The 14,728-nt window shown below is 37.2% G+C and overlaps 1 protein-coding gene across 5 annotated transcripts in view; it reads left to right on the top strand.

Moving 5' to 3' along the window:
* LAMA2 (laminin subunit alpha 2) overlaps positions 1 to 14,728 on the top strand; it is a 339,355-nt gene that overhangs the window by 232,561 nt on the left and 92,066 nt on the right. For all 5 annotated transcript variants that reach the window (XM_059842130.1, XM_059842129.1, XM_059842128.1 and 2 more), the window contains 7 exons: positions 848 to 991; positions 3,369 to 3,548; positions 4,237 to 4,425; positions 4,519 to 4,757; positions 9,107 to 9,224; positions 12,308 to 12,442; positions 13,084 to 13,208. In XM_059842130.1, coding sequence (XP_059698113.1) covers positions 848 to 991; positions 3,369 to 3,548; positions 4,237 to 4,425; positions 4,519 to 4,757; positions 9,107 to 9,224; positions 12,308 to 12,442; positions 13,084 to 13,208 — 1,130 coding nt within the window. The remainder of the gene's footprint in view (positions 1 to 847; positions 992 to 3,368; positions 3,549 to 4,236; positions 4,426 to 4,518; positions 4,758 to 9,106; positions 9,225 to 12,307; positions 12,443 to 13,083; positions 13,209 to 14,728) is intronic.

The following is a 14,728-nucleotide window of genomic DNA, read 5'->3' as shown; positions in this document are numbered from 1 at the left end:
TGTGGAAATGAGGGTTAAAACTGGTAAATCCTGAGGGATAATGTTGGTTTCTTGTATAAGACTTGGAAAGTTTATTTTTTTTTAAATTGGCTTTTTCACACAAGTCTCAAGAGAACAAAAAGGGTGTGTGGGGAGAAAAAGCCAACCAAGTGTTTTCATATTGGTGACTATTTTTCTTTTTAATACTTTGGTCTCAGTATGAAAATGGTTTTAAAAGGCTCTGCATAAATTATTGTGTATCTGCCCTATCTGGAATAGCTTTTTATTTGGACTAATTGAAAAATGAAAATAAAAGCCTTGACATTACAACAGTGAAACGTTTCAGCCTTGTTAATACTGTTCAATGATGTGGAAAACAATCATGAAGAGGGGAAAGCTTTTCTCTTCAGAATTTCCATTAAAATATGTTTCTCAGCAAGAACATTTAGTGCTGTACCCTATATATCTGAACATGTCAATGCTAATTCCTATTAAACAGAAGGCTTGATTAACATGGGCAATTTCAGAACAACTCATTTTTCTTATCTTATCAATCAGTTATTGAGCATGTCATGCCCAAAGTGCCATTTAATTTTTCTGTGCTTACAACTTTCAGTGTGAAGCCAGCATCTATTGCTCAGAGCTACTCAGTGGATACAAATGCAAATGCCTTAATTACATTAATTACATATGTTTGCATACACACGTGATAAGAACCTGGAGAGTTCCTTGAATATTTCCTAAAGCTTATTATTATTTCTTGCTGCACCCTGTTATTATCATTACCGTAGGATTTTCTCTTTCTGTCGCTACCTTCAAATAAAAGTTGATTTTTTTTTTTCCCGTTTAAAAATACTCTCTCTTCCAGGTTAATGTGGAAGGTGTCCACTGTGACAGGTGCAAGTCTGGTACATTTGGGCTCTCTGCCAGAAACCCACTTGGCTGCAGCAGTTGCTATTGCTTTGGCCTGACGACGCAGTGCAGCGAGGCAAGGGGGCTGATCCGCGTGGGGGTGAGTAGGAAACTGCTGAGCCATGTAATGCGATAATGTTGTTTCCTGCTGGCATCTTTTAGTCAGGCACTGAGAGGTAGCTTGAAAATGGCCAAACATTTAAGCAATCACTTTCCTCTTTATGCTTTGAGGAGTGGTGAGAGCAGTATGTTCCATTAGACAATCAGGGTCAAGGCATTAAAAGGAAATAAGTAGATAAGAAAATGAGTGGTAGGCTAGCTGACATCCAGCCAAAGTAAAGCTGTTAAACCCCAAGAAAGGGCAAGCTGATCATGTGGGAAATTATGCTGTCTAATGCATCGCAGCATAATCCCTGGTACATGATACACAGTTTACCCAGGTGTATTTCAAGGGTCACAGATGCCTGTTGTCCAGCATAAATTTCCCATAGTTCAATTAATCTATTTATTTTCCTTGTTGGTTTTGTTGTTTTGGTGGGGATTTCTTTCATTTTTAAAAAAGAGCTTCTTGAAGCTATATTTAAATTCAAGCACAGAAAGGTATAATCCATCAGAGCAAACAAAGAGCACTACACCTGTTTGTGGAAGAGGGCCTTGAGACCTATGCTAGACTGATAAATAAGGCAGACTGGATGTCTCCATTTATCTGTACAACAAGCACAAAATGCACATTGAGACTACTGCCATGCCAGCTCCTCAGTTGCTTTCTGGAGGAGAGATTTCTAATGGAAAAATATTCATTCTGTCCCCATCTATGGTCAGTCATATCCCTTCTTGAAAGAATGCCAACCATACAAGGAATGTCTGCCTAATGCAAATCAGCCAAAACCCCAGACTAGTCATGTACAAGCAACAGTTAGATAAGGATACTTAAGGCTGAAATCAAGTTAATCTCTCTTGCTTAATATTATATGGATAGCACTTATTCTCCCCTTCACTGTTCAATCCCGTAGCACCTCTTTCCCTTCCCAGTGGATGAAGCGATTTATTATGATCTGACCCAGTTTTTCTCATTATTTCAGTTTTGCCCATCATATGCTCCTAGACTGGAGATGAAAGGCTGTAGAAGGCTGACAGTTTATAAAATTTAATCAAGTTCCGTAACAGCAACAGTTCTGGATAATTGTGCTTTGACCTTTGTGGCAGCACAAAGCAGAAAAAATTTAAACCTCCTGATTATTTTTTTTCTCTTGATTAATTTCCTTTTGTATTTATGCTCATATCTAAAGAAGTGTATGTCCATGTCACATCTAGTATTTGGTACTCTTATCCATTTCAGAATTGGTACAGAACTGAAAAATAGGTGAGACTGTGTTCTGCCAGCTGCTAGTGGCTATTTTGGGTACTCTCTGGTGCTTCAAATGGCATTAGACTTGTTTAAACAAGCAAATCCTGGTTTATATGACAATAAGGCATGGCTGATGAATGACTTGAAATTCAAATGTGTTGACCCTTTTCTTGGTATCTAAAGTACTAAACAGTAAAATACAGTTGTGATACAAAATCACTAAATCTGACTTAGGGCTGGCAATGTTAGGAATGCTTCCGTGTCTGATCAGTCCATAGATGCTCCTATAAATGGAAATACCAGGATACTGAAAGTACAGTCCAGGGTTTGGTTGATTTCTCATTACCTGGCTCCTATCTCATGTCCAGTTTGTTGATGGTATTGACTATTACCTGTATTTGTTTTCATTGTCTTCCTCACTCTTTGGGAGAAAGCAGTATTGCATCTGTTCACACATTCCCTGAGATACTTCCATTGGCACAGAATTACTAAGACCCTTACTACGGTTTTAGATCAAAACAGTGATTATAATGCTAATGAGACTTTGTCAACCAGTCTAAGAAAATTACAAGCACATAAGGGGCATCCTTGTATTTTTTTAATAAAGCTGAATTTAGAGTTTAGAGCCGAATTTAGAGTTACAGAAACCTTCACTGAAGCCTCACTCTCTGCAAATTGCCTGGAGAACATTTAGCTTGAATGTTGCATAGAAGTATCAAGGCATCGGACACTGTGTTTTACAGCTCCGGTGATCTGTAAGTGGTGAGAAAGTGCTTCTTTGTAAGGTAACATTTCTCACAATCTGAACAAAAGAGGACTGGGACTAAAATAGCACTATGAAAATCACTTCAATAAAATTCATGAAATCACTTGCTGATTAAAGTATTTTAACCAGTGCTGCTACATTCTTTGTTAACATGAGGACAAGGTGCAAAAGGCTCAAGGGGAAAGTCATTATTAGCACTGCTCATACCTGAAGGAGTAGCAAGACTGCTTTGTGACAAATTGCTCATGATGTGAAATGAAATTACCTAGAAGTAATTTTTTAAAGAGCTAGAATTTAAAAAATAATACTTCATGGGGAAAAACAGAGTTAATTTTCTTCTCAATTTTTTTCAAATATGCATAGGTGACCTTGAAGCCGGAGCAAATGATTCTGCCACTGGTGGATGAAAAGCTTCAGCGTAGCACCCTTTCAGGGATTGCATTCCAGCCTCCTGAAATAGTAGCAAATATAGAACAGGTGTTGCAGGATCTTCGGTCAGAACCTGTTTACTGGAAACTTCCAGAGCAGTTTGAGGGACGAAAGGTAAACATAAAACTCCACTGAATACTGATGTGACTTTTTTTTTCCCTTTTAGTCTTATTTTATTATTTTGCAATGCCTTTTTTCCTTCCCAATAAGCATGTCTTCACACAGTGGAAGGTACTTCAAAAGAAAGTAAATGCTATTCCATTATTAAAAATTATTTGCTCACAAAGTAACACAAAAATATTTTACAAGTTAATATCTGTAAATATCTAGGTTCTATTTTTATGTAGGTTAAATTTTCTCATAAAAATGTTATTTGAAAAATTAAGCTACACAAATTTAATATAACAGTGTTGCAATTTTTTGTTTCTCTCATTTTTAAGCAAAAAATATGTGATATTTGTAGATTACGTGGGAGAAAATGATTGAAAGAAGTGTCCTTTTGGATGTTGTTCAGCATCTTTGTCACAATTTATTTTGCACTTTTAATATTTCTTGGTCTGGTGGAGCACCAAGGCACATATGAGGAAATAGCATACTGGTTTTGGTGTAATATAATAACAAATTGTGGATGAGTGTTTTTGAACACAGCCCTTGTCCCCTGATAGTTCCACAAGTACATATTGCTATTTTCTACCACGCATACATTCATCAGACTGCACATAGGTGCAGAGTGCATCTAGCTCCTTCCCAGGAATTTATTTTTAGCTAACTGAAAATGAGATTTCTTTTTGTGCTTTGCTAGCTGACCGCTTATGGAGGGAAACTGAAATATGCCATCTACTTTGAAGCAAGAGAAGAAACAGGTTTTACTACTTACTCCCCACAAGTCATCATAAGAGGTGGGCCTCCCACAAACACAAGAATTATTGTCCGGCATATGGCTGCCCCTCTGATTGGCCAGCTGACAAGGCATGAGATAGAGATGACAGAGGTAACATTTCCTCTCCTTTTTTAGCCCAAAACCTAAGCACATGGGTCTTCTGAATAATGTTAATAATCTGTCTTTTGTGTTTCTGTCTTTCAGCATGAATGGGAATATTATGGTGATGACCAAAGAGGCAGAAACCCTGGACCCTGGGAATATTATCATGGTAACCCAGGTCTCAACAGGACAATGTCTCAGGCAGATTTCACCTGGAAACATTATGGAGATGACTCAAGACCAAGCAGAACTGTATCCCGGGAAGACTTCATGAACGTGTTGTATGATGTTCATTACATTCTCATCAAGGCCACTCATGGCAATATCATGAGGCAGAGCAGGTAACTCTTTCATGCAGTGATCTGAAATGGTACACTAGTCAGATAATCTCATAGACCTCCCAGCTACTCCCAACAGAATTTGTATTTATGACGCCAGCTATGAGCCATTGCTGAGAAGAGCAGACAGAATTTGTGTTTGGCAGAGTGGAAGACACAGAAGAGGGAAGTTTTATGCACTAAAAGATTTAAATCACACTAGGCAAGTAGAATCTCTATTTTCAGGATCCTAGAACAGAAAACACGTGTAGGCACACACATTCTTAAACAAAGCTAATGTATTGTTTGAATAAAGGTTCACTTTATGAAAGCATGATGCTGTAATTAAATATAGGTGTTAGCACATGAGGGAATTTCCTCCTGAAAGAGGGAAATTAAATATATTAGGGTCAGATTCCACATCTTCTGTTCAATCTATTAATGAATCAGTTATGCAAGGAAATTAAGATAACACTAAATTTTAAGTGGACATCAGGCAGCAACATGATAGAAAAAGTACAAAAATCTCAGCAATCTAAAGGTCAGCTGTAAGATTTACACTGAAAGTAGCAGTCAGTTGAACAAACAAGGAACATCTTAGTGTGTTAGTTATCTATTCTTCAAAGAGGAGTCTGTTGTTTCCAGCATATCACCAGGTGAACATGATTCAGTAACAATATTCTTGTTGAGAAGTGCTAATTCTCTATCTAGATGTATGAACAGATATGGCCTGCAAAGTGAAAAAAAAACCCTCTTTTTATTTCCACCCAAGACTAGTAAAGCCTAAGTGTGAAGTTCTGGTTAATGGCATTTAAGAAAATAGTAATTAAAGTGCTCAGAGGGTATCAGTGACCATCATTGCAGGCTAGAAAATATGACATATGAAAGAAGATATAAAGGACTAGATAAGTTTAGAAACTAGAAATTGCTTTAAGATGCTAAAAATGTTGTCACAGAGAAAAAGGAAAGAATGAGTTCTCTGTTGCTATGATGGGTAAATCAAAAACAAACATGAATTTAAACAACAGCAGGAAAGATCCACATTAGGCATGAAAGATAAACTGCTGGAGGTGGAGATGTTCTAGAATAGCTCACACAGACTATTGCACAAATTTTTTAATAATTAATACACAATATCCTTTGCAACCAAAATTTATTGGCAAGGGGAGGGGAATAATCAGAGATAAACTCCAAAAGTCTCCAGAAGTCCCTCTTATGATTCTGTCATAGAAATTATAAGCTAAAATTATTTCTAGGTTTCTAAGGTAAAAATAGGTTTTTAAGAGTTTTAAGGCCTTTGGAGTTAGAAGGTGAATAGTAGGGGCAAATCCCATGGGACTTCACAGCACTGTGTGACAGAAAACATTGTCATTGTTGCTGCTATTGTTTCTCTTTAAAGTATATAATTTACAGAAAAGTATTCATGTAGCTTGCACTGGGTAGATGCTAAATATTAGTAACAGATGCCATAAGTGTTTAACATTGGTCTAATTTATTTTTGGCATAGTCCATTTAGGATATTGTATTACAAGCAAGGGGATTCCCAGGAAAAGAGTTATGAAGGTAACCCCAATGCAATGTGGAAAATTTGAGGAGCATATTCATGTTTCATGTATGTTTCTCCCTTCCCCCTAAGCAGTACAGGTCTTAGTTCAGCTGTGGAAGCAACAACTGAGTACTATCTCAGCTGGAGCATCAAAAGGAAAGTTATTGTGAAAAATCAGTAAAGCTGATTTTGTTCTGAGGTGTGTGTGACTCCTGTGACTGCTCTAGGCCTGCACTGCACCAGAATTTTATCAAGGCTGCCCAGTCATGAGGCAGTCAGAGCAGGGGAGGACTTTTCAGTTCCAAGGCAGGTTTGCAAGGTGTCACTTAAAGAACCAGAATATATTTTTACATGGCATTTCAGAATGTGACATTTTATGACAGCAGAGCTTAGCAAACAGTTCATCTGATCTTTCTGGTAACTCTACATCTGAAGTCATAACCTTGCATATAATTCTGTGTTTGATTTTGGAGGAGGTTATGTTACAATGGATTTTTATGATCTGTCTAGTTACAAAGTAAACATTTATCACATGGCATCTGAGACTTTAGGTAGAATATAGCAGGAATACATTATTATTTTTTTCAAGTTAGCACCTTGAATGATTTCAGTGGAAATTTTGCGTAAGACTAAAATATAAATCCCCAAAAATGTTTTTAAAGGTTAGTGGGATATTACCTTGCAAAGGACTTGAAGGCTTTTATTAAAAATAAGCTGAGACCCTCTAAAGAGCAATATTTCTACTCAAATTTAAACATATGTTTGAATTAAGTGACAATAAAACATTTGTTTAAATAAAGTGTGTTGTGCTTTCCAAATAAGGGCGCTTTTCTAAACTAGTAAAGCTTCTCTTTCCACTTGACTGAGCCTAGTAGAAAAAGATATATAAAGCTAAAGAACCTGTGGATGGGAGGAGGAAAATATATATATGAAGTATTTTTACATTTTTTTTCGGTTTTAATAGTGCTTTAATTTCAATTGCAAAGTTTAAAAGCTGCAGGTAAGTGATAAACTACAGGAAAAACACTTTAAAATGAAGTCAAAGTAGCAGCAGCAATTGAGAACATAAAAATAGCTTCATTCTAGTGTTAGCACTCTATTAGCTAAACAGTTTAGTAGCAATGCTAATGTTGTTTCTCCTTCCAAGCTGTAGCATTATTAGTGATTTAGAGGTTTCTGCTCAGAATCCCTACCCAAACATTTTTCTCCTGTATTGTTCATTTTGTTGCCCTCATTTTCACATTCAACACTCTAAATGGAAACATTGCTTTTATTAGATTTTGTTTTGCAACACGGCTGTGATAATAAATTTCTTGAATTGAAGTATGCTTTCAATTTCACTGCAAATTATTTCAATATTCCCACCAGTGATCAGGTAGCGGTTGTTTGGCTGCTGCCTAATACACAGTTTCCAAAAGTCAGCCAAGCCTGACCTTCCTTAAGTAACATTTTCACACAAACAATAGGTAGTTTTGTGGCCTTAGAGTGTATTGTTATCTAAATACAGCTTTATGACAGTAAACAGTTTTTCAACTGTGCCCTCACTTTTGAGGATGATGGAGAGGCAGATTGCATTTTCTTTTCCCATTAAATGTGCAGAGATTTTAATGTAGCTTTTCATTGACATGTCAGATCCAAATAGTTTTGCCCTCTTTATTTTCAGTCTTCTGTTTTGACCTGTCTTTGTTTGCTTGGGTTTTTTTTTTTTTTGTTCAGTTTCCCTGTTGGACTGAACCTCTTTCTTCAGGTAGTAAGAAGAGAGCATAGCATTTAAGTCACTAGATTGCTTTGGGGACTTTTGTGTTGACACAAGGTTATCAAGACATGTGGGTCTGGTCATGTAAGCTCAGTCATGAAGCTCTCATCTTGTTCAGTGCTGGGCATTTGCTTTTCCTCCATTCATCCTGACTTTGGTACCTATGCCAATGAGCAGAACAGCACCACTCAGTCCCTCAGGAGTCAAGGTCTTGGAAAAGTTGAAGAGGCTGTGAGCATGAGCAGAGGTGAGCAGTTCTGTGAGCTCCTCTCCATTAGCACTGTGCTCAGACAGTTACTGAATAGACTCTACCCACATTATTGACATTTATTTGGCCAGTCAGACAATCTTTGACATTTTATCTTAGGTTAGCATTATATGTGAAGCTTTAAAATTTACACTGTTCTGCACATTTTGTTTCTCTGAGGCAATAGGTGTTCCAGATCATAGCATTCATTTAAGCAAACTAACAAATCCCCGAAATAAAGAAGTAAGCTTCACGTACAGCATTCTGATACACTGGGATTAAGTGTATTTCATTAGATTTTATATTTTTTGTCTTTGTCCATGATGTACTCAACCCTATTTAGCAGGTCAGCATTCATGCTGGAAAGACTAGGAATGGTTGGGAGGCAAGGCTATTATTAGGATGGATTTTATTCTATTTTTTAAATAGTTGCTTCATTAAAAGCTCATTAAGAGGACAATTTTACTGCCATACCCCTGAGACTCATCAATTTCTTAATGAGTCCCTCCAAATGAAGAACCAGATATGAATTTTTGTATGTTCTCTTTTAGTACTTTGGCTGAAAAGATATTAAAGAGACAGAATCAAGCTGGAGATTTAGTTAGTTATACTGTTGCCTACAACTAGAAAATGAGACCAGAGGTGGTGTTAACTTTGTAGTTTCTTGGGAGATGCAAAAAACCAGTGTTATTTGTCTGCTGTAGGTCAAGAATCTTACAAACAGCCAAATGGACTGTTTCCTCCTGTGCCAGCTGACTGTGGAGTAACTGGGTTTGAGTGAGTGCTTGACTTACCTCATTGGAGGTGTTTGCTCTTTTTTCCAGGATTTCTGAGATCTCCTTGGAAGTTGCTGAAGGCGGCCCTGTGTCCGGGATGGCTCCTCAGGCTCACCTGATAGAGAAGTGTGACTGCCCATTGGGTTATTCTGGTCTGTCCTGTGAGGTACAGTACTAACCTAACTCCCAGGAAAAGCCTTTGTGCTTTCTCTGGTCCATTCATTGGCAAGGTGTGAATAGTAGTTGGGTGTGAATTCATTTAACTGGCATCAACTCTCCCTTAATTTAATTACTTATTTCCTCTCACAGGTATTTCACACGGAATTTCAGCCCTTTTTTTTTTTTTTTTTATTGCTGCAGCAAATATGCCACTGAAACCATGGCAATGACTCAAATACTTAAAATACAGAAAAGTGAGCTTTACTGGGACAGCATCACTGATACTGAATTGTGTGACTGATGCTAACAGATAAAGCTTTTTTGAACACATAAGGGTGTAATACTCTTGTAATAGTAAAATACTCACCAGGAGAAAAGTGTTGGTCAACTGAGTGACCTGGGTGCTCCTTATACATGCACTTTATTTATTTTTTACTTACAATTTCATGCTGAAGATTGCATATTTCAAAAGTACCCAAGTGTTCTAGTGAATCAGCTGACTTGTATATGCTTTTGTAAAATGGATTTCATTAGAGGTACCAGAGAAATTGTTTGAGATATAATACATTGGCTGCAGAATGTAAGTTAATATTTCTGACTGTCTGTGCTCTTGATGATGAGACTGCCAATCTTTCTGTATGCAGAATACCATGTTTTCATTTTTATTCAGCACAAGCAATTCTAAATTCACTGCTTGCAGTTGTCAGGTGGAGGTAGCAGGGAACAACACCTTGAGTATTTTGCAAATGTCTCAAACATCCTAAGTGGAATCTTGTAAGGGTTTGTCCCAAACTAGCAATGGGAGGAAAACTGAAGTAAAGGAAGAGAAGATACCTTGTTATCTGTGACAACTCTAATCCCTTTGGATGTTATACATGATTGTGTTATGCAGCAAATACGTCAGCAGAAACAGTAAGTTCATAGGAAAGGTGTGCAAGAAAGTGAATTAAATAATTTTCTTTGCACACTGTTTCAATAAGGGAATACACCTGAACTCGTGTAAATACATGAGAAATTAATGGACTCCAACATTTGCTTAGAAGTACAGATTTTTTTAATTACTGTAGCAAATTGGATTTTTGAAGACAAATATATGATAATGTAATTAGAACTTTTTTTTAATTCACACCCACTGGGGCTCAATAAATGTCTCAATTGCAACCTTCATACTTCATTCTTAATTGTGTGATCTTCACATACTCATAGCTTAGTTTATTTTTAGTGTGCTCAGTGAAGGTTATGGTGTATTCTGTGAAGGTTTATTTAATTTTAGCAGGAAAAAAAATATCTGACACCCTATCATTTTTTAAGCAGGTGTTAATAGGGTGTATGTGTCTGTGCCATGCTCTATCCACATAATAACATTGTGAAGACTATATGCACAGCAGTTTTTACTAGAAGTGACATTTATATTCCCCCCCTTGTTTTTTTTCTTTTTTATTCCACATCTACTTGTAGGCTGCAGAAGCAGTGGTAAGAATTTTCCTTATGGCTGCTTCTGAAAAGCTTCCAAACTAGCAATTAAAAATATAGTCTGTTTTATCTTTTGTCTGTGTTTTATTTCATCTCAGAAATGCTTCGATCAAAATAGGTGGTAAGACTGTCAATGGCATATCAGAAAAAAAACCCCAGATATTAGTTGTGTTTGAAGATGTACCATGTATTTATAATTTGATTCTGAAGTCATTCAGAACTTGTAAATCTATGGTTTGTACCTTGTTTGGACAAGTACACTTGTGGGGATAGAGAGGGAGGGGAAAAAAGAATAAGAAACAGAACTACTTTCATTTGAGATTATTTATCTATGTTAGAATTCTTCACAAACCATGAAAAAGAAGATAGACTGTTTCTATGCTTCAGGGAACTTAATGTGGTTGAAGTCAAAATAGAAGGGGAAAAGCAGAAATGAGTTAAGATTAATTTCTTTGTGATTCTAAAGAAAATAATTGTGTTTATACTTTTTCCATAACTTAGACTGCTGGAGGTTTTAGCAATGATTATAAAACTGTCAGAGTGATGGTATATGAATAAATCTAGCATGTGAGCTAGTGCTTCATTACAGAATCCTACTTTTGGTCACAAAAATTATTTACTCCAGATTCTCTTCTGTTTTATTTTACATCCATTTTATTGCTGTGTGAAAAGTGTACCACTCCTTTCTGAAAAGCAGAAATTGTGGTCACCAGTAGGAAACGACCTCATCAGCCAGCTTTCACAGGCTCCTGGCACCACTAGGTGGTGGGATTTATACGTGGGACAAGTAGGCACTTACCCCTAATGGTCTCAACTGTCAAAATGTTCCCGTTTGTGTTTTTATGCTGCCATAGCTGTTTGCTTTCTGAGAGGTGTGTTAGGGCTTCCACAGAACTGTGTAATAAGCCTGAAATAAAGATCGAGTGTTTGATTTTGCATGTGTCAGCTTTGCTAGCAGTTTTTGAGTTATTCTTGGAATTTTATTGCCAAGCTGCAGTAGAGGAGACTTAGTGATGGATAAACTTGGTTTGGGTCTGATAGGCTCAAGACATGGAAAACCTTTAACATTTTGAATGTTTTACTTTTATGGTGTTTAAATTATATAGCTATAAATAATGCAGCCGTGCTGCCATTTTCTTGTTTATTATTCGGCTTTTGCTTGTTTCCATCAGGTAGTGTGTAGGCAGATACTAGCTTGTCGAACCTGAAAAACATAGCAGGGATGAAGGAAACAGAATCATCATGCTTGCTCTCCACAGTCCACGCAAAAAAAATTATTTGGAAAACAAACTCTTTTCTTAAGTAATGAAAGGAATGATGCTTGATGCACAGTGAGAACAGAAAGGTGTTCTGCATCTGAATGAAAGATCTCTCAAGCTGTAGTGTAAAAGCCTGATGCCAGTAGAGTGCTCCAGGGATTTTTCAGCCATGTTTCCAATTAGGGCTGGCTCTTGTTATCTGTAAAGTACTGTGTATTGTTTGTAACACAGCTGGAAGCCTGTCAGATTCTTTTCACAACTTGTAAAAACTGGTGATTGGAAAGATGAGCTTGCAATGCTCCCCACACACAGTCCATTCTGTAATGATCTGTTTACTTCTGCATCTTTTTTATTGCAGTTGTGCTCTCCAGGATTTTATAGGCTTCCATCTCCACCTGCGGGAAGGACACCTGCTCAGTCCTTAGGCACCTGTGCTGTATGTCAGTGTCATGGACACAGCACTATGTGTGACTCTGAAACATCAGTTTGTCAGGTATTACACTTCTAAACCTTTGCACCAAGTTAATCGTAATGTAAAATTCCTAAGTTGTGCTACTAATCTAAAAAAACAGAAGACAATATTTTAATACAATTTTGCCTAAATAGCTTAAGTATCAAAGTTCAGGGAGAGTCATAAAAGCAAAATTTTCAATGTTCTGTTCTGATCCTCTAGAGTTCAGATTATGCAGTGCTTTCTCACCCCTGAATTACTATTTGTGTAATAAGAAACACTAGACACCTGCAAAACAAAGAAACAATGTACCATGTGTCATACAGTAAACACAATTCTGCTCTTACAGACAGTAATGCACATGACCTGGTACAATAAGACTGAATTTTAATTATTGCTCCTTCTCCAATGGCTGGAACAGAGGAGGAAAGAAAAGATGAATGGAATAAGAAATTCTGTAGGATACATCTGGGTAGCTACAGACCTATATTTTTTCTCCTTTTAAGCCCATATATTACTCAGCAGGCATTTGATAGAAGCTTAAAGCAAGCATTCCCTCTGAGAATCATATCAGGGAAAATATGTATTGAAGTGGGCATGAATCCCTAAGGCTGCGAGCAGAATGTTGTCTTCTTTCATGTGATTATCAAATGCAGCTTTCATTCTGTCTCCTTCTTTGGCAGGACTGCCAGCACAATACTGCAGGTCACCACTGTGAGAGGTGTGCTCCGGGATTTTACGGCACTGTCCAAGGCTCCCCAGATGACTGCCAGCCTTGCGCTTGTCCCCTGTCCATTCCTAGTAACAAGTAAGTCAGCAAACTCATGGTGCAGAGCTGCCCTTCCAGCAAGCCTAAGCTACCTCCTGGGCCCCCTGTGTCCTTTTTCAGATGGCTGGCTACAGGAGAAATGCCTCATAGAAGCTATAATAAAAACTTCTTATCTACTTTTGCTAATTGATCTTCCGTTAAAAGTCAGAAATTGCTCCCTTGCTAATTTGTGATGAATAAATTAATAAGTGCCAGAAAATACAGTACTCAAGATTATGAGTGTGTGTTATAAAGGTATTCTCATAAATGGAGCTAGAGCAGAACCCAAGTACAATGTAGCCACGAGGGAGCTGCAAAAATTCTTATGCGTTATGTTGGTATAAATGTGTTACAGTGCCTTTCTCACTCCACTATGGAATTTATTGATTCCTTATTTAATGTTACATGAGTTTTAGGCAATTTGTGAAATATAGAATAATTTAAAAGCATTATAGTTATGGCAGCATAAATTTTACTGGTTGCTTTATGCTAATGAGCCTTTCCACGATGCTTCTGCATGTGTTCCCAACAGATGATATTTTAGCACTTGAGATTTGTTTGTTGTTTTGCTGAGAAGCTCTTAATGATATTTGGCATCATACTGTAGTAGTGCAATGAACAGGTTTGTGTTTCATGATTGTGCTTTTGAAAAGCTGGAAGTGTTTCGTAAAACCATTTTTCTTTGCTTTGTCTGGCCTTTAGGATGCTTTAATGAAGACTTCAGTCAGTATAGCTGAGAATTTAGGGGGGTTCTTTTTCTTTTTACTTCATATAATCATTTTGGTTTGGTCTTGGGTTTATTTTGAAGGAGGAAAGTCCTTTTTCAAACATTATTAGATAAAGACATCATAATCTTTCATCCACAGCATGAGTTTCTAAAAATACTTCCAGATCTCAGGTGTTTAAAGAAATATCCTTTATCTCAGAAGTTATAATGCATTCTTAACTACAAGTTTTTCTGAGGTTTGCCCATTTCATGAGTGTTATCTGTTACAACTTGATTATGTGTTCTATTAGTATCAGAAAAGGACATTCAAGTTGCAAAGAACAAGATCAACCAAGTTCTCAGTTTTGCAAATCAGCAAGTATTGGAAATAACTTTTTATGTTACTAACTGGCAGTATGAAGGGCTGCAGATACTCCATCCTGTCTTTTTTGTGGGGCTTAGGAACCTTTGGTTGCCTAGAAATGCATGTATCAGATAAGAAAATGATCAGGGCTCTTCACCTGGTGTTTATGGCACCATACTACAAGAATTTAGACATATTCTCCATGCTGCGCTCCCGAGATCATTTCAGTATCTTTTCTAAAACCTAACATAAACTCAGGAAGAGGGTGTTGCTGAAGTGCTCTACAAGTGGGAAATGTGTGGACTGTAGGTAGTGCACTCTACTACCTAAAGACTGTAGGTGTAACTCAGAATCATAGACTGATTTGGGTTGGAAGAGACCTTAAAAATCATCTAACTCCAGCCCTCCTGCCATAGGCAGGGACACCTTCCACTAAACCAGGTTTCTCAA

Source organism: Haemorhous mexicanus, chromosome 3 (genome assembly GCF_027477595.1).
Source record: "Haemorhous mexicanus isolate bHaeMex1 chromosome 3, bHaeMex1.pri, whole genome shotgun sequence".
NCBI lineage: Eukaryota > Metazoa > Chordata > Aves > Passeriformes > Fringillidae > Haemorhous > Haemorhous mexicanus.
Note: the sequence above shows the minus strand (reverse complement) of the source record. Positions and strands in the feature narration are given on the sequence as shown.